General features: G+C 41.1%; 1 protein-coding gene across 1 annotated transcript in view; it reads left to right on the forward strand.

Annotated features, from left to right (window-relative positions):
* LOC309548122 (uncharacterized protein) overlaps window positions 1-19949 on the forward strand; it is a 537501-nt gene that overhangs the window by 74195 nt on the left and 443357 nt on the right. Inside the window, exon 7 of the mRNA XM_082248087.1 lies at window positions 11286-11505. Coding sequence (XP_082104213.1) covers window positions 11286-11505 — 220 coding nt within the window. The remainder of the gene's footprint in view (window positions 1-11285; window positions 11506-19949) is intronic.

Genomic DNA, 19949 nt, shown 5'->3' on the forward strand with positions numbered 1-19949 from the left:
GGGAGATTAGGGAAGTTAATGAGTGGCTGAGGAGCTGGTGTAGTAAGGAGGGTTTCGGGTTCCTGGAGAACTGGGCCGACTTCTCAGTCGGTCACCGGCTCTTTGGTAGGGACGGATTGCACCTAAATGGGGTGGGTGCAGCCGTACTGGGTGCGAGGATGGCCAAAAAGTTAGAGGGGCTTTTAAACTAGGGAATGGGGGGGAGGGTACAGATGTAGAATTAGCCAGTGGAAAGCAAGTTTCAGAGGGCAGAAATGGGGGCATTAGCGGTAGGGTGTTCGGAGCTCCTATACCCAGGGTGGGTACGGGGAAAAATCAAGAGAGCAGCCTAAAAACATCAAATGAGGATAAATGTAACCGATCAAAATTACGAGGCTTGTATACCAATGCCAGAAGCCTGGCCAACAAGATGGGAGAGCTGGAGCTGCTGATGTTTGAGGAGGACTTAGATTTTGTGGGGATAACAGAGACTTGGTTTGACAGCTCTCATGACTGGATGGCGACCATTCAGGGGTATTCCCTTTATCGCAGAGATAGAGAGGGTAAAAAAGGGGGAGGGGTATGTTTGTATATTAAGAACAGTATACAGGTAAATATGAGGGATGATATTAATAATGGAGCTATGGACGAGGCAGAATCCCTATGGGTAGAGCTTCAAAGGAAATGCACGGTGGGGAAGGTAATATTGGGCGTATGCTATAGGCCCCCCAACCAGAGGGAGGAGGGTGAGGCGGACCTCATGTTACAGATAGGATTGGCAGCAAGGATGGGAAATGTCATTATAATGGGGGACTTTATTTTATCCTGATATAGACTGGGCAGAAGGAACCGCGCATTCAGCCAAGGCTCGGCAGTTCCTAAATGTTTTGCAGGACAATTTCATGGGTCAGATGGTGAATGCACGGACAAGAAACAATGCGGTACTTGACCTACTGATTACCAACAATACAGACCTGCTCACGGATATAGAAATACGGGACAACTTAGGGAACAGTGACCATAGGTCAATTGGTTTCAGTATTAATTACAGTAATAGGAAACACAAGGGTAATATAAGGACACTGAATTTCAAAAGAGCCAATTTCCCTAAACTGCGCTCGCTGCTAGAAAATATCAAATGGGATAGAACCCTGGGAACAAAGTACACGGAGGAAAAATGGGAGTGCTTCAAGAGCATACTTAACAAGGGGGTGGGCCAGTGCATTCCACAGGGAAATAAATTTATTTTGGAGGGGATGATAAGGGACCACATACAAGACTTTAGTAATGAAAACGGTATTATAAGTAGTAATCAGCATGGATTCATGAAAAATCGTTCGTGCCAAACCAATCTACTAACCTTCTACGATGAAGTGAGCTGCCACTTAGATAAAGGTAAGCCTGTGGATGTGGTGTATCTGGACTTTGCAAAGGCCTTTGACACCGTTCCCCACAAACGCTTAATGTACAAACTAAGGAAGGTAGGTATGGACCATAAGGTGAGTACCTGGATAGAGAACTGGCTCCAGGGGAGAGTACAGAGGGTGGTGATTAATGGGGAGTACTCGGATTGGGCGGGTGTGGAAAGTGGGGTCCCCCAGGGTTCTGTCCTGGGACCAATCCTGTTTAATTTATTCATAAATGATCTAGAGGAGGGGATATCTAGTACAATCTCAGTATTTGCAGATGATACTAAATTAGGCAGGCCAATATCTTCTATGCAGGATGTGGAAATCTTGCAAGCAGACCTGAACAAAATAACGGGGTGGGCAACTACATGGCAGATGAGATTTAATGTAGAAAAATGTAAAGTAATGCACTTGGGGGCCAGAAACCAGAAAGCAAGCTACTCACTAGGGGGGGAACCTCTGGGTGAGTCTAGGATGGAAAGGGACCTGGGGGTACTGGTAGAACACAGGCTTGGCAGTGGCATGCAATGCCAAGCCGCCGCAAGCAAAGCCAACAGAATACTGGGTTGTATAAAAAAGGGGATTCACTCCAGAAATAAAGAGATTATTCTTCCACTCTACAAGACTCTGGTCCGGCCACATCTTGAGTATGCTGTCCAGTTCTGGGCACCGGTCCTCAGGAAGGATGTGCTGGAACTGGAGATAGTCCAGAGAAGGGCAACAAAAATAATTAGGGGAATGGAGGACATCAGCTATGAGGAAAGACTACAAGCACTGAACCTATTCTCTCTGGAGAAGAGACGATTGAGGGGGGATATGATATCAATGTACAAATACTGTCCTGGCGACCCTAGCATAAGGAACAAACTATTCAGAGAAAGGAGATACAATAAGACATGTGGCCACTCACTAAAACTTGAGGAAAGGCGGTTTAACCTTAAAGTGCGTAAGGGGTTCTTCACTGTAAGAGCGGTAAGGATGTGGAATTCTCTTCCACAAGCAGTCGTATCAGCGGGGAGCATTGATAGTTTCAAAAAACTATTGGATGGACACCTTAAAGACCACAACATACAGGGGTATACAATGTACGGTTAAAAGCAAACACACACACACATCATAGGTTGAACTGGATGGACTTATGTCTTTTTTCAACCTCACTAACTATGTAACTATGTAACTATGTAATAAACCTTTTCCTAATCTTGAGCGTGTATTTGTTCTACTTCTGTGCTGTGGGGATTGGGTACAGAATCCAGGGGGACCCCTTTACTAGTATACTAGGTAGATGGTTGCAATTTAGCTGATTCTCCAGTAACACATAAATCTCGCTGTCACATTGTAATCCTTTTCTAGCTTGTATGCCTAGAGTTCAGTACTGACATGCTGGCTAAAAACCTCCATTTCAAACCAATTTTTGACATTGTCTTCGAGTAGCTTCATGTTCTTTGTATGTGATTTTGGAGCTTTAAAATATACACTAAATTGTTAAAAGCTGTTATAGCTGCAAAGGGTGGGTCAACTCAATATTGAACCCTACTGACTAAGACTGAGATGCCATTAAAGTTCATATGCGTGTAAAGGCAGGTGTCCCAATACTTTTGACGATATAGTGTATGTTCAATGACTAACATCAAACTAAATTATTAACCAGAGTTCAGAATAATAACCAGTATTTGTCATAATACTTGAATATGAACTTCCCATCTCTTACAGTGAGTATAGTGAGTTGCTTGCTCAAACCCTACTACATTGAAAAAAACATCTTGTTTTCTTTTCAATTAGTATTAGGGGTTCTCTGATTGGACAAAGGAAGAAAGTGAAGTTCATCTGCCTCTCCTCTACCCCTTGCCTAATCAGATAAGGTCTTGTATTCATTAAAAAGAATATAAAAAGATTTTTTAATGGAGAGGTGTTGGGTGACTCGCTGTACTCACAGTATAAGACAGGACATCACTGCAGCACCACCCAGAAGATCACAGCACAGTTTGTATTGTACTGACAACTTGAGCATCCCCAGCAGCCCTCAGGATGTTACATAGTAATCATTAGAGGTAACCACGCTGGCTCAATCTAACTTTTATAAATGCGTTATTTCCTGGAGTTAAGCCCAGACTATGCTCTGAAAATTATTTACAAATTCTAAACAAACATTAAAAGCCAATTAAAACAAGCCATCATTCACCTTTGTAGCTGCAGACATTGTGGCGCTCAAATGCACAGCCTTTGTGATCTGCTGCAGGTGCCAATGTAATGTTAATGGCACCACAGACGCAGATTGAAAATGCATTGTGTTTGCAGGCACCAAATCACATGACACGACAGTACCATGCAATACTTTGTGGCACATTTTTTTAAATTAGCGCATACACTACTTTCTTTGCATTCTGGTGCACTTACAGCCCATTAAAAGGAATGGGCTGCACCACACGGGAATGTGCAGGAACCACTCAGGAACGTGTGCTTCCAGGTATTAACCTGCCCTAAAATGCAAAAGGAAAATAAATGCAGTCACCACAACTAAGGACTCGTAAACTGTAAAAAATGTTTTTTTTTGCTGCTGGTTTTAGATACACTTTACCAGACCAAAGGGGACCAAATAAGAGAAGTTCATTATTAGGGTTTACACACTTTGATTTAAATGTTTCTGTTTCCTATTTTTAAGAATATGATTTTTGTTATACCAGTGCTCACAATCCAGTAGCCTTATCTCCTGGTGCCATGTTACTTTAAATTCTTCCCTAGCTTCTAGCAATAAATATAGACACCTGCATACATTAGCGAAACAAGTCATTTGTTGAAGAAACCCCATTGAATCCTGTATAACATGCACATGCTTAGTAGAGCCTATAGGTCCCAGAGAAATCTGGTTAGCATCAAATACCTGCAACATTTCATCATCTTTTTTTGCTAAAAAGAAAAAAAAAGTCTGGCTCTTCCTTCTTTCCCTCAGATTACATAAATCAACCACTAGGTTGCTATGACAAAATGTAAAAAAAAAAACCACATTACATAAACACCTTTTTTCAATGTCAGTCCTCCCAATTTCTGAAGCCTGTGTAATATGGGAAAATTAGAAGTATGAAGATGTATAAAATTAGTAACTCCTGGTGACAAATCTGACCCAGTTTTAGTATATATCCTTTCAAATCTAATCTGTAAATCCTTACTCTTAGCAGGCAAGCATTAGCATGTCGCCAAGTTCTTTTTAGTTGATCTAAAAAAAGGCTCTCGAGCTGAGCACAATATTACAAATGACATTGGATGTTATTGTGGACATGCTTACGTAAGACAATTGATGTCACTAGAAGATAAAGCACATTGAGAGATAGAAGAACGCTGGGATAATATGTTTTTTTTTTAGCTCTGCTGTTACTAGAAAATTAACTAATAAAGCAATTAACAGATTGTCTAATTACATTTTATTTCATGAAAAGATCTCTTTTATGTTTTATTTAATCTTTTACTTATTTTCTGAAGAATCAGAAAAAGTAATTTATGTAGAATTCTGTTATTTGTAGCACTAAAATCTACCTTATTTAAAACAAACCTGTACTGAGTGTAATATGTAGGCTGCTTTTGCTGATCGCTTCTTCCACATTCAACATTCCCATTGGACCTTACACAAATTGGTCCAATTAGATTGGATTGTAGAAGTATGACTTATGTCCATGAGTAATATGTGATTTCGCAGACACGTTCTGCCCAGTCATTTTTTGAAGAACATTTAACTGACTTATTTGTAATTTACATTTTTGATGGATATGGTCCTCCCAAGATAAGGCCAATACCAAGGGTGTATACAGAATGCATGGACATACCTGCTTAGCCTACATATTTTTGCACCTAAAGCTTTTACAGTGATTCAGTGGTTAAAACGTATGGCTGTCACTTTGTGACTGAATTCTTTACATGGTTAGTTACTTTATGCTGATTTGTATAAACAAACAATATAAAAACCATAAGCTAGTTAAATGTAAAGTATGTCATGAGAGAAATAAAAAAGTCTGCCATTGCTGAGCAATGTTATTAAAAATTCTAATTGCTTGACTGTTAAAGTCTATCCCCAGTCAAAATAAACCCCCCTCCCCCTATTCAGCATCACCTGTCTCATGCCACTGCCCTTTCCAAAAGTGGAGACTGGTGATCAAGCACTGCAGTCTGGGCCAGTCACTAACTGACCTTGTTTCTGTCCCTTGGCATTATATTATCATGCTGCTGCAGTCTGCTAGAGACTAAGAAGAACTTACTACTTGAAAAGCAATTTGAAGTATCCATGTCAGTATAATCTCTCTGGGTCAAATAAGTGGATCAAACTGATCCCCAGGAGTCTATCCAGGTGGACCATTTCTTATCAAACTTCTTGGGGCAGTTCCTACTCGCGTAGGTTAACTTATACATTGGTAAAGTGTTATCAATGGCAGCACACCATGAACCCATAGGGGGGTGAGGTGACATTTACTTTAAGGGAATCTCTCTGCGAGCAAAAAGATAGTAAAAAAGGAAATTGACAACCCAAATCAAGTCCGTCCAAGATTACCAAAAGGAGTATTTTGAGGTCCAAACTGAGGGTTTTATCACACAGCCTATTTTACAAATGTTTTATTTATGAGAAAGACAAATTCCATGGCATCATAACAGCAGTGGTCAAGTAAACGCACATTCTAAGACAATAAGGTAATGCAGAAAATACAAGGTATTCATAAGTTAAAACACTCCGACATGTCCCCAGAGGGGATGGTCTAACATAAACTAATTCCAATGAATGCCCGGAACTGTCTAACATGGTTTTATGTTTTTAGGGTAAGGTGGACAATCCAAGCAGATTATGTAGATAGGAGGAAAAGAGAAAGAAGCAAGAGAGAAGAAAAGAGAAGTGAGGGAGATAATGGGGGGGGGGGGGGAGGAGGGGGGATGGGAAAACACAGGAAGGGAAGCAAGACAGAAACGCAAGGAGGTGTGGGCAGTTGTCAGTTATTCCCTCCACCAATAGTCTCCTACAGCTCGTACAAGTGATTGGAGTTGGCGTTACTCAGAGGTATCATTGCTAAGAAAGGGATTTCCCTTCATCAGAGAGGACAAACATATTCCACAGAGCCCAAGTTTTGGAATAGTGCTCATGTTGGTGACGTGCTGAGAGGACAAGATCTTCCATCCTGTTTATCTCCTCTACCTTTCTAAGCCATAGGCCAATGGTCGGAGGCTTTGGATTCTTTCCAGTTAAGAGGAATGCACATTTTGCCAGTGTCCAGGACATGGTGAATGACAGATTTTTTGTAAATTTTTGCTGAGATATTAGAGGCATGGAGAAGGAAGAAAGCAGTGTTATTAGGGACTGGACATTCTGTGAATTTTTGAGATACCTCTTGTACTGTCTTCCAAAACTCCCGAGCCTGGGACACGACCAAAAGATGTGCAGAAGTGTCCCCTGCCCCTCCCAGCACCTGCAGCAGTGATCAGTGGCCATAGGGAACAACTTATTTAACATAGTGGTACATGATACCACCTTATCAGGAGTTTGAAATTGGTTTCTTGTATCCTCGTACACATGGAGGACTTAAATGAGAACTGAATGATGTGGTTTTGTTGGTCTGGGGTAAAAGTACGATTCAGGTCTCGCTCCCATTTGGATAAATAAGGTGGTTGGTAAGTCCCTGAGGGTGTGAACAGTAGTGAGTATGTGTGGTAATATGCCGTCATTAGAACAGTGTTCCTCAAAAAGCAGTAAGTTGTTTACTACACCCATTTTGGGGTGGCAGGGATTGTAAGAAGTGGCGGAGTTGGAGAGGCCTGGTAGCAGCCTGACTCAAATAGAGTTCAAAAGGTTCTATCCTTGTAGTCCGGTGTGAACTGAGGGTTTCCCAAAATGGGAGTTAATTATGAGTGTATTGAGGAAAGGGAAGATTGCGTGAATAGTTTTGAGCAAATTCTTGTCGTGTATCCTATGAGGGGATGGTGTTTCATGGCCTTATACTATCCAATTTGTTAAAAAGCTTTCTCAGTATGGGAACTGGTTTTTTTTTTAAGTAATAAAGGGTGTTGCAATTTTTTATGTCACATGATATTTGTGCTATTGTTGTTTTTTATTTGGTAAAATATAGAAGATGGGTTTGTGTTGAATAAATAGAAAGCAAAGTCTAAAAATTAGGTGTCCCCAGAAATGATGAAAAACGACTGTAAGAAAATGAGCAAACAAATAATAATATGGACATTTATAAATTATATCAATATTAATAATCAACATCCTCTTCTCACCGTTCTACTGAAGGTGAAAATATTATATTGTATAAATGAGTAAACATGAACAGCTTAGTTACTAAGTAATTATTACATAAAACAGTACTCTAGAGGCATAAATATCATAAGACACATATTAGTAGCATGCAGCACTGATGCTAGCAAATAATACAACCTCTGCACCAAAGACAAATACCTATACAACCAAAGACAATATTCAAGCAATCATAAACTGGAAAGATAACTAGCTAGCAAAGCACGTCCAATATTACAAATCACTTATATGTCTGCAGATATGTTTTACAAATGCCCATTGTAAAACTAACATAGGCCAGAGGGAAACTATAGAAACACTTTTTGAAAGGGGAGGTATTTTAAATATATTAAATCATTAGACCAAATGACTTCAAGTATGTAACATAATTGTTTATTCTAAAACCTATAGTTTTCCTTAACCACATTTTAGTGACATGCATGTTCTATTTTTTTTTTTCTTTGTAAATTTTTTATTTAGTTACAGTACATAACAGAAAGCTATTTTTGTTGTACCGTCTTCAAAAACATTGTATAGTGTAATGGAATACACGTATCATAGCAGTTTGAATATATCGGCAGTAAACATGACAACTGGTAAATACATCAATGAGAGTGTTGTTGAAGAAATAGACTGATCCCTCAGCAATTTCCTAGGGAAATTATGGAGACGTGTGTTTAATCAGTACTGCTTAGAATGGCTGTCGAAGGAGAGTAAGAGTACTTCAAAGTGTGTTATCCATTTTAGGGTACAGATATATAGAAATGGAGAAGATGAGGTCAAGGAAAATGGGAGAGAATGGGAAAGTGGTAGGAGGGAATAGGATGAAATTGGGGGTCAGATGGAAACAGAGAGCAATCAGGGTTTCAATGCAGGAAAGATGAGATGGGGGAAAGGCAGAGGAATGAGGGGAGGAATAAGCTACTAGCAGAGTGGGAAATGGGAAGGACAGGAACCCTTCAGCACCACCCCCAAGTTACGAAATGAGAGGGCAATGGTTTAGTTACAGTTGAGCATTGCGGCTTTACCCTTAGCCGAGAATGTGAAGGTGTTTCAGTTGAACCATGTTTGATGGTGGATTTCATAGTTCTTTGGAGAGCAGAGGATGAGGTCTTCTATCCTCCTGTTTTTCTTCATCTTTATTAGCCACCTGGTTTGCATGTTTTTTTTTTATATATCTGTCTTTAGGAGGTTTCTCCACTTAGAGGGGGAGAATTAATCGCTTTTAAAATACTTTCTCATTTTTACTTAAAGGGGTATATTTATTTTTTTCCACCAAGATGTGTACAATATTCACCCAGGATTCACTCATTTTGTATTCAATATTTGATTTTTCAAATTTACTGTTCAAATTAGTTTTTGATCATTTTTTTACAAGTTTAGCCCAACATTTGCCCATTGAAAATTGCATCAAACTAGGTTTGTCTGTTTGAAAATGTAATGAATCAAGATTCACCCACATCTAATCTTCAGTAGAAAAAGTGCTTTACTGTACCCTTCATCCCATTCACACATTTTCACCTTGCACAATATGTAAACGATTCTCTAGTTTAAAGTGCTTGAATGTGTATTTTAAAGTGCTTTAAAGGTTTAGGAAGGAAGTATTTTCAATAGGAAGCTGAGATCAAGAACATGGGACCTGAACTCAAACTAGCAGAAGGATTTTCAAAACCAACCCTATATTGTATTATTTTGTATTTATATTTTTATTTTATTTTAAGAGTCATTGATGCTTGGAACAGACTTCCAGCAGAGGTAATAGATCAGTCTACCAGTCAGTAATTGTATTCAAACATGCTATGTACAAACAGATCTAGACAGAAAGTTAAAAAAGAAAAAACAAAAATCAAAAAAGCATCAGTCTTGATGGACTTCCCATGACAGTCCTGAACCTTGTGTTTTTAATATGTGATTAATAGTTCCATGGTTAATTTTTATACACATTTGTTTCAATTATTTTTGTAATGGCGTTGCTCCTCTCCCAGAAGTAAGCAGCCCACCACACCGGGCATGCAGGTTGGTATGACAATAGCAAGGAATAAATTCATACAGCCCCCCTGCTATCTGGATACTAAGTGGTATGTAATGGGGGTGCCATTCCCAAAGCAACAGTTAATTTATATTATTGCTCATATATAGACAAATATAGTCTTTATATTTCTTCAAACATTAATGGAACCTGGAAAAATGTTCTTATTTTTTGTTTTTATTTTATACCTAACCCTATAATGGCTGAAATTGTATTAAAAACACACATTTTAATTTACATACACCCCAACCAGTTCACTAGTGAAAACAGCTAAGAAAAATTAGTAATATTTATATAAATTATTTACCTTTTAAGTTTCCATTGATGTCTAAAGGTGTCCTTTGGCATCCCTCCAGAACCGTAAGGTCAGCAGAAGAGGTAGCATGGATTCCTCTATCTCAACAGTGTTTGAGCAAAGAGGAATTTTCCACCACTGGTATGGTTTAATGAGCCCAGGAAGTTCTGGGGAAGGGGTTCCCCATGACATCACTGCCCATATTTGATAGTGGTCCAAATATGGACAATGATGTCACAGAGAACTCCTTCTCCAGCAATGCAACACATGCTGAAACTCTGCATACATGGAAAGCCAATGCCTGGAAATGAATACAATCACATTCCTGCTTTTTCATTCACCCAATGATTTTGACTAGTAAGGGAAAAATGGTTAAACATTCGAATTATAGCCCAGTCAGCAACACAATTGATTACAGGGAATTAGAGGGAATTTCAGCAGAAACTGATCAAGTTGAATATTTGGGGTTTTTTTTTTTTTTTTTGGTTGAATGTTACCTGGGCAAAATGAAAAGTGAAATTTTGATGACCTGCTATAAACCCCTCTTCCTGATTTTCACACTCATTTTGGTTCATATTGCAGAAAAATCTCACCAGCATTATCTCTGCAAGATAAAGGGTATCCAAATATATATGAAAAGTCTGTGTTTAAAAAACGTTGAACATGTTGAAATAAACTTGACAGTTTCTGTAGGAATTTTTAAAGAATATGTTTAATACATTATAGTGAATCTGTGGACATTGCACTTAATGCTATGCATAAGTTAAATGTGCACTATTTTTATTAATATTTAGTATGATTATTGCAATTTGTACATTCGTTAAATGTATAACTCTAAATTCTGGGTAATACAAGTTTTCATTGTCATTTGCTTTTTTTTTTATATCAGTTAGTCACTGGTTTGGCACTTTTACTATACATTTTAGATATATGCACATTAGATATAGTTATAGCACTAAGTACTGTGCCATGCAAGTTAAAAGGTATAGTAATAAATCAATTACATTTTAATAGCAATCCTAAGAGAAAAAGAACTGACCTAATCATCGTTGAAATAGTAAACACAAACATACTATCCATCCAATGTATTTGGAAATTTTGGGGAGGCATAATAGGGTCCAGTTTTGTCATAAATAGTATGCTCTTTAGCCTTTATTTTTTATACGCTAAATGTGTAGAGTGTTATTCCTGCTAAATTAATTGAAATTAATGGAAATTTATAGCAAAATAAGTTGGCATTTTAGTCATTTTATCAAATTACCATACATCTGTAATATAAATGTGATTTGATTTATTATTTTGAAGGAATTGCAGAAGTACAGCAAAAGACCCCACCGCCTTTAAGCTGTGCTGGGAGTGAAGCACTGGGAAATGCACTCTGCGCCATCATTAAATCAAACTCAAGTGCCATTACAACAATATGTAAAAGACTCAATGGACACCTACTTCCCAAAGCTCTACGACAGTTTATATGGCTGGATAAACTTATACGATCTGAAAAAAATTTAAAAGGGGAAAAAATTGAGTAAGCTTTATTTACATTTTATTTCATAGTTCATAACCAATATTTTTGTATTATATTTTGCCAAATGTATTGCAACATTTAGGTAAACTGTGTTTTGTATCCATTTTCCTTTTTTATTATAATCAGCAAAAATATAATTTAAAAACATTTTAAAACATTTCTTTTTGTGTAGACTTAAAAACTAGAAAGAATAAATACAATTGGTCCAAGTCCATTACACTTTCCTGACATTACTGATACCTTTATGGAAGCTGTCTACCTGCCAAAGAATTTTTAATTTTGTTTAGACTGTCCTGAGATCCACACATCTCTTTCAGACAGCATAACCAAGTTGGTGACCTCACTTTACTCACGTTAAAGAGACCCTGTCACCAACTTAAAAAAATTGCAAGTTAAAAACACTGAAAAATCAACTATTTTAAATACTTACTTTTTCTTTCCGATTTTTGCTAACTTGCAATGGGCCTCTGTTTAGCTTTGTATCGTTTAGGTTACTTTACAGTAAAGTAAGAAAGAAGAAACCCCTGTAGTATATTAATGTGCTTTACTAATTAAGAATGATGTACATACAAACTTCTTACAATTGTAGGAAAACAGAACAAGACATACAGAATATCATAAATATGCATACAACACACATGCACACACTACCAAACCTAGCATGATCATTGGCAATGGTCTCTGTACGTTAGGGATATACTAAAAAGTAACTTAGCTTGGGTTATAGTTCATGATTTCCATAACAAACAGGAATCCAGGCTATACTCAAGTGATTGTTGCAGTAGAATGGGCAATCTCGTAGTGTAGATGTCAGGAAAGGCTCCGCCATAGTGCAGATGCAGTTTCTAGGCGCACATGTTTGCGCATGCGCCAGTCGAGCATGGGCCGAACAGATGTCCACAGATGTGTGCTTGTACATTCGCGAATGTGCATTCTCGAGCGCGCACCTGTCAGCAATACTGGTGCCAAACGACCTATTTACACAGAGTTTCTGCACTGGCCAATTGCTCTTTGTTCTACAGCGTTCTGTGAGTGTGTTCCTGATTTCTGTGTTTAACCTCTTGACTTGGCTTGCTCCAAACTATTCCTGTCTGCTACCTCCTCTGTCCCCTGGCTTGACCCCAGATTCTGCCTCTGCTTGCTGCTCCTGTTGATCAGTCACCCATTGCCAACACTGCTTGTGACCTGACTATTCTGCTGTCTGCCTTCTTTGCCTGATCTCGCCACCCGTTACCAACCCGGCTTATATGACCCTGCATTCAGCTCTTCCAGCCTGCTACAGCTCCTTCAGTCCAGCTCATCATCTTTGGGCTCCTGCTTCCTGCTGTGCATTCACAGTCGGTCACCAGCCAGGATCAAAGCCAGTTTGCCTGCATCATGCAGTCCCACTGTCACATCTGCCTGCTGCCTTCTGCCTGTTGTCAGCTGCTCCTGGCTTCCCTTCCGTGACTCATTAGCTACTGTCAGCACAGACTACTGGACTGATAATAGGCGCTCTTACCTCGCCGTGCTCTAGCGGTTACTGTCTCACCATCTCACCATCAGTGGCCCTTGAGCCGGAGCTGTATGAGAGGCATTTCTCTGCATGTCAGGCTCCCCAACCAGGTATGTGACAGTACCAAACAGCCATGTCTGAGCCTACAAGAGAACCCTCTCCATTGGATGAGATCTACGAGCATCTCACAGCTTTCACACAAGCAGTCACGATCCTGCAGGAGAGATATGTTAATCTGGAAGAATGTGTGCAATCCCTGACCTCACAGAGACTCGTGCTGGCCCTGCAGTAGTGATGTTACCTCCTGAACCTCGAGTACCAGCCCCTGAAAGGTTTTCTGGTGACCGGACTAAATTTAGAGCATTCTGCAATGCATGCCAGCTTTACTTTACGTTGCAAACGCAGACTTTCTCATTACAATCTACAAAGGTGAGGTTCATCATATCCTTGCTCGAGGGTGAACCCCAGACCTGGGCTCATCATCTTCTGGAATAAAATAACACACAGCTGAACACCATGTCTTCCTTCTTCAATGCCATGGCCCAGTTGTATGATAACCGGCAACAAACTGCAACTACGGAGTCTGCACTTCATGCCCTCCAGTAAGGCCACAGAGCAGTTGAGGACTATGTCATTGACTTTAGGCGCTGGAGTGCAAATACTAACTGGAATGACGCAGCTCTGCGACGTCAATTCTGCCAGGGGCTATCAGAAGGTCTCAAGGACGAATTTGCTTGTGAATGTGTTCCAAGTTCTTTGAAGGGCTATGTGTGCAACTGCCCAGCTAAGCTGCGTAAGTCATAGGGGAAGAGAATGGAGGTACTGAGAACTTTTATGGTACCGCAAGGATTTACAACACCGTAGTAGTAAAAAATATACACATTTTATTGATTTTATATATTAAATATTAAAACCAACAGCAACCGCCATATAGGGAGGAAAATAGACAACACAGCACTTGTTATCATAGTTCAATAACGGCACCTAGGCCATTCAATATGAATTGAACACAAACTATTATACAATATGAATTCCACACAGGGGGGCCACTGATCAACCTCCAATCTTACTCTACATGTTTTGCGGTGAATCTGCTTCGTCAGGAGTGCTATTCAGGAGGAATTGATCTATAGAAAAATACAAACTATCAACAATGACATAGCAGAAATAGCGAATATATAATAGATTCACAGAGATAAATAGGCAAACAAGCAATTAAATACAAACTCCACTGTCTCATGTGGATACATAGACCTTTAGTGTATGGCCCAATTCCCTCTCACATAAAAAGAACCCCAGTCCTAATGGTAAAGGATGTCACATAGGCAAAAGCCCACTCAATCCCAAGGATAGCAGTGAAAACATTATCAGTAGAGTTGAGCGGACACCTGGATGTCCGTGTTCGGCGGGTTCGGCCGAACTTGAAAAAAAAGTCCGGGTCCGTGTCCCGGACTTTTTCCGAACTTTACCCGAACACCGAACCCCATTGAATTCAATGGGGACCCGAACTTTCAGGCACTAAAATGGCTCTAAAACACCAATGGAAAGGGCTAGAGTGCTGCAAATGGCAGGAAAATGTAGTTAAGAGCATGGCAAGTGCTCTTAAAAAAAATTCCCCTTTAAATTAATTTTTTGATAGCAGATTAGAACAGCAATCTGTAGTGAAATATAGCTGAACGCTGCACACAACTGACTAATAAAAATAGATTTTTTTCTCCCTCCTCCTCCTCCTCCTCAGTGGGCTCAAGTGAGGGCAAAAAGATTGTTCACTGCACCACCCCCCACACAGCAAAATCGATGTAGACTGTCCCTGCCTAATCTCCAGCCTGTCCCTAATATGCTCAATAAGATCGTTCACTGCACCACCCCCCACACAGCAAAATCGATATAGAAGACTGACCCTGCCTAATCTCCAGCCTCGCCCTAAAATGCTCTAATAACTTTCCCTGCCTGCACTCTGACCTGTCCCTGCATTCTTTTCGGACACAATTTTTCACAGAATCACTGTCTGTCCCTAATCAGCAGCCAGCACGTATGATGTGTGCTCTGTCCCTAAACTACAGCATAATGACGCGGCGCGCTGGGGCTCTAGAACTTATAAAGACATGATCACATGCTTCAGATGGCCAATCACAGCTACTAATACATTAGTAGGCATGGCTGTGATGGCACACACCAGTTAAACGCTTGTTGATTGGCTGTTGAAAGCCCGCCATTAAAAGCACGCCATTACATACAAAACAGGAAATAAAATGACCGAACATACAGTAAAGTTTTCGGGTCCGTGTTCGGGTAACAAAAATACAATTATTCGGTACGAACGCGAATAATACAGTCCGTGTTCGCTCAACACTTATTATCAGCAATCTTTTTTACTACTACAGTGTTGTAAATCCTTCCGGTACCATGAAAGTCCTCAGTGCCTCCATTCTCTTCCTCTATGACATATGAATCTTTAGGACGCAGGTACAATACTACCCAATACTATATAGCACCTACTACTATTAAGCTGTGTAAGTGTCTTTCCATCTCCCTAGCTAACCAGTCATCCTTGTTGGCCAGCTCAGCTCATACCGCTCTTTCTGTCTCCTTCAAGCTTTTGGGAAGAACCAAGTGGGTAACCACGATTATTGAAGGTGCTTGCAGCGGCTTCGTCAATCTGACCTTTGGAGCCCAACAACGTATTCCTCTGCAGTCCACGAAACAGGGACTCACTGTATTCCTGGCTGATGGGTCTTGTGGGAAATCTGGACTGGTGACGAAAGAGACTCCACCTTTGCTGGTTGTTACGTCCACTAACCATAAAGAACTATTACGTTTAGATGCAATTTCTTCACCTTTCCTGTCATCTTGGGCCTGCTGTTGCTACAGGCCCACAAGCCGCAGATTAATTGGAAGTCCAGTAATCATACTGCCAAGAACATTGCATGACAGAACCATCACTGCCACCAACTACCTTGTTATGTATGGACATTGATACTGAACTCTGCCAAAAGATGCCAAAGGTTTACTATGAATACCGGGACGTTTTCAGTTAATGGGGGGGGGGGGGGGAAATACATCCGGTGTTTTACTTCATTTGTCCAGAACGATGTGGTGTCACTTCTGACACTAGTGGAATTAGCTTATAATAACTCCTGTCATGCAGCCACAAAGCAGCCCCTATTCTTTGTGAATTATGGCTTCCACCCTACCTTCCTGCCTGACCTTGTTCCTGAATCTTCGGTCTCAGGCATCCAAAGCACCCTGGACTTGTTCAGTTGCAACAATAAGCTGTTATAGGAGGCTGTGACTAAAGCACAGGAGGATAACAAGAGGGCTTTTGATAAAAGGAGAAAGGGGGAGCTGATCTTGCACCAGGACACCAGGTATGGTTAGCTATAACGAGCCTGAAACTGGCGTGTCCGTCAAAGAAGCTGGCACCTACATTTTTGAGTCCATTTCTGGTAAGAAGGAAAATTAACAATGTTTCCTACAAACTGTCACTACCAGAATCCTTTAGGATACACCCAATGTTCCATGTGTCTTTTTAGAAGCTTACAGTGCCAGATCCTTTTCTGGGTTGGGAATCAGGACCACCTGAACCTGTAATCATTGGCGGGGATGAAGAATTTGAAATTGAAGTGATTGTGGACTATAGAATACGAAGGGGTCAAATGCAATACCTGATTTAAATGTTAGGGTTATGGGCAAGAAGAGAACTCTTGGAAGCCTACATGCTATGAACCTGATTTGTGATTTTTTTTGTAATCATCAGGGCCAGCTTACTGAATAGGCACACTGAGTAGTTGCCTGGGGGCCCCACTTGCCCGGGGGCACCACCTGCCCAGTGACCCAGCCAAGCATTAGTCCTGATTTCCGTTTGCATCCCGCCACCGAACTTAGCAGGTGGCAAGCGCTTGCCGGCCCTGCGCTGCTGTCAGGCCACTTGGGCCATGGAGGGGGAGCCAACAACTGCAGGAATGCCTGTCCGCCCCCACGTGAACAGGCACACACAGGACAGTCGAGTCTGACTCCCTTTCCTGTGTGTGTGTTCAGCGGATCCAGCTGCCGAACTTGGAAGCTGTCATTAGCTTGGCACTGCTGTAATAATAAATAAAGCCTTATCGATAATTTGCATTTTTATTCTCATGGGTGATTGTGTAGGCAGGGTCCCAGTGCACTGCATGCCCGGGGCCCTTTAATGCTCTTAAGTAGGGATGATCGAACGGTTCGGGTCGACCATCGGTTCGGCCCGAACATTGACTGTTCGAAATTCGGCCGAATTCTGAACTTTTTGCGGAAAAAGTTCGGAATTCGGCAACCAGAACCGCCCAAAATGCAATGGGACAGGAACTGGGCTTTAAAAGCCCGTGATTGGACCAGAAACATCAGTAAAAGCCAATTGAGGGGGCAGGAGGATGCTAGGAATGTCATTGGAGTGACTAGGGGGCCCAGAGGCCAATCAGTAGTGAATATGCCCCCCAGTATATAACATAGCCCCGCCAAATCTCTAGCACTGTAATACAGGGGCTGTGGAAGAGAGTGGAAGCAGTTCTGTTACTTCTGCTTCAAAGTGTCATTTAGCAATTATTAGTGTGAGGAAAGGGATATCTAGTGTAGTTAGGGTACTATATACCACTATAGTTAGATTCAATAATCTAGTTTCTGTAGGGAAAGTGTTAAGTGTCAGGGTGACCGTAGTGTAGTTTAGGGTGAACTGACTCTGACTGCTATGGCAGGGTGACCAAACTCTTCCATGTCAGGGTGACCGCTAGAGAAAAAAGATAATTTGTCTTAGAATTGCAGTAGAGCAGGGATGGGCTCCGCTCCTTTCACACCTGGGCGTTTTTGTTTCAGGCGTTTATTGGGCTTTTTTGTGGACGTCTTTTGAGGCAGCCATGACATCTGAACTTCTGTGTAGGGGTATATATACACACACACATATATGTATATATACAAATACACATATGTATATAGGTGTGAAAGTAGCGGAACCCCATCCCTGCGCTAATGAAATTTTTGCAGGTATGGTGTTCCGCTCCTATCACACCTATATGTGTGTATGTGTATATTTACATATATGTGTCTGTATATATACCCCTATACAGAAGTTCAGATGTTATGCCTGCCTCCAAAGACGCCCAATAAATGCCCAATAAACGCCTGCAACAACACACCTGGGCGTTTTGTTGCAGTCGTTTATTGGGCATTTTTTGAGCGTCTTTGGAGGCAGGCATGACATCTGAACTTCTGTATAGGGGTATATATACACACACACATATATGTATATATACACATACACACATATAGGTGTGAAAGTAGCGGAACCCCATCCCTGCGCTAATGAAATTATTTGTAGGAATGTGTTCCGCTCCTAGGTGTGATAGGAGCGGAACCCCACCCCTGCAAATAATTTCATTAGCGCAGGGATGGGGTTCCGCTACTTTCACACCTATATGTGTGTATGTGTATATATATATATATATATATATATATATATGTGTGTGTGTGTGTGTGTGTATATATACCCCTATACAGAAGTTCAGATGTCATGCCTGCCTCAAAAGACGCCCAAAAAATGCCCAATAAACGCCTGAAACAAAAACGCCCAGTTGTGAAAGTAGCGGAACCCCATCCCTGCGCTAATAAAAATTCTAAGAAAAATGATCTTTTTTTCTTGTTCTGGACAGAGCTGAAACTTCACAGGTACACTTTTTAGACCTCCCAGACTCTAAATCCAAAGAAATCTCATTTTTTTTTCAATAATTTTTTCAATAATTGTCTCTCTATCAAAAATGACAATTTTTAAGAAATTTTTTTGTGTGATTAATAGTCCCTGGGGCATGACCCAGAACCCTAGGCACTTTTTAGGGGCATTTATTTGGTTTTAGGGCTTCAAAATTGTGTTTTTTTATTACCGAAGTTCGGGTGTTCTGGTCGAACCAAACCTTTCAAAAGTTCGATCATCCCTACTCTTAAGATGGCACTGGTAATCATCCACAAAAGAATAACCAGCTGGGCATCCGGAGGCATCGCAAAAGGAGGGGGCAATGTCAGGAAAGGCTCCGCCATAGTGCAGGTGCAGTTTCTAGGCTCATGCCTATGTGCATGCGCCAGTCGAGTACCTGTCACCAATACTGGCACCAAACGGCCTATAAACAGAACTACTGTTTGACCTCTGATCTTGACCCGGCTTGTTCCCAACTATTCCTGTCTGCTACCTGCCCTGACCCCTGGCTTGACCCCGAATTCTGCCTCCTGTTTGACCCGTCACCTGTTGCCAACATTGCTTGTGAATTGACTATTCTACTGTCTGCCCTCAATGCCTGATCTGCCCACCCATTACCGACCCAGCTTGTCTGACCCTGCATTCAGCTCTTCCAGCCTGCTACAGCTCCTTTAGTCCAGCTCCTGCCTCCTGCTGTGCATCCACAGTCTGTCACCAGCCAAGTTCCAAGCCAGTCTGCCTGCATCCTGCCATTCTGCTGTCACATCTGCCTGCTGCCTTCTGCCTGTTGTCAGCTGCTTCTGGCTTCCCTTCCATGACTCATCGGCTACTACCAGCGCAGACTACTGGACTGATACTATTATCTTACCTCGCCGTGCTCTAGCAGTTACTGTCTCACCATGAGTTGCCCTCGAGCCAGAGCTGTATGTCAGGCCTTCCTCTGCACATCAGGCTCACCAACCAGGTACATGACAGTAGATTTAGCATCATCCCCCATGTGAAGTCTCTTCTTTGGTCTTGTTAAGTCCTCTCTTGCACAAACTTTCTTTCCTTGTTCTTGTTGTTGTTATGGAGCCCCCCTTTCAGCTTATGCCGCTGGCCTTTTATTTGGAAAGTTTGAGTAGCCATTCCTACATGAGTGTATTATCACTGTAGTATTATATAGCAAAGGCCAAATATGTCAAAACGTAAAGCTATTGTTTACTTAATGTAGCTTAAATACTGTGGTTGGTCAGAACT

Source organism: Pelophylax lessonae, assembly GCF_965119305.1.
Source record: "Pelophylax lessonae genome assembly, chromosome: 2".
Taxonomy (NCBI): Eukaryota; Metazoa; Chordata; class Amphibia; order Anura; family Ranidae; genus Pelophylax; species Pelophylax lessonae.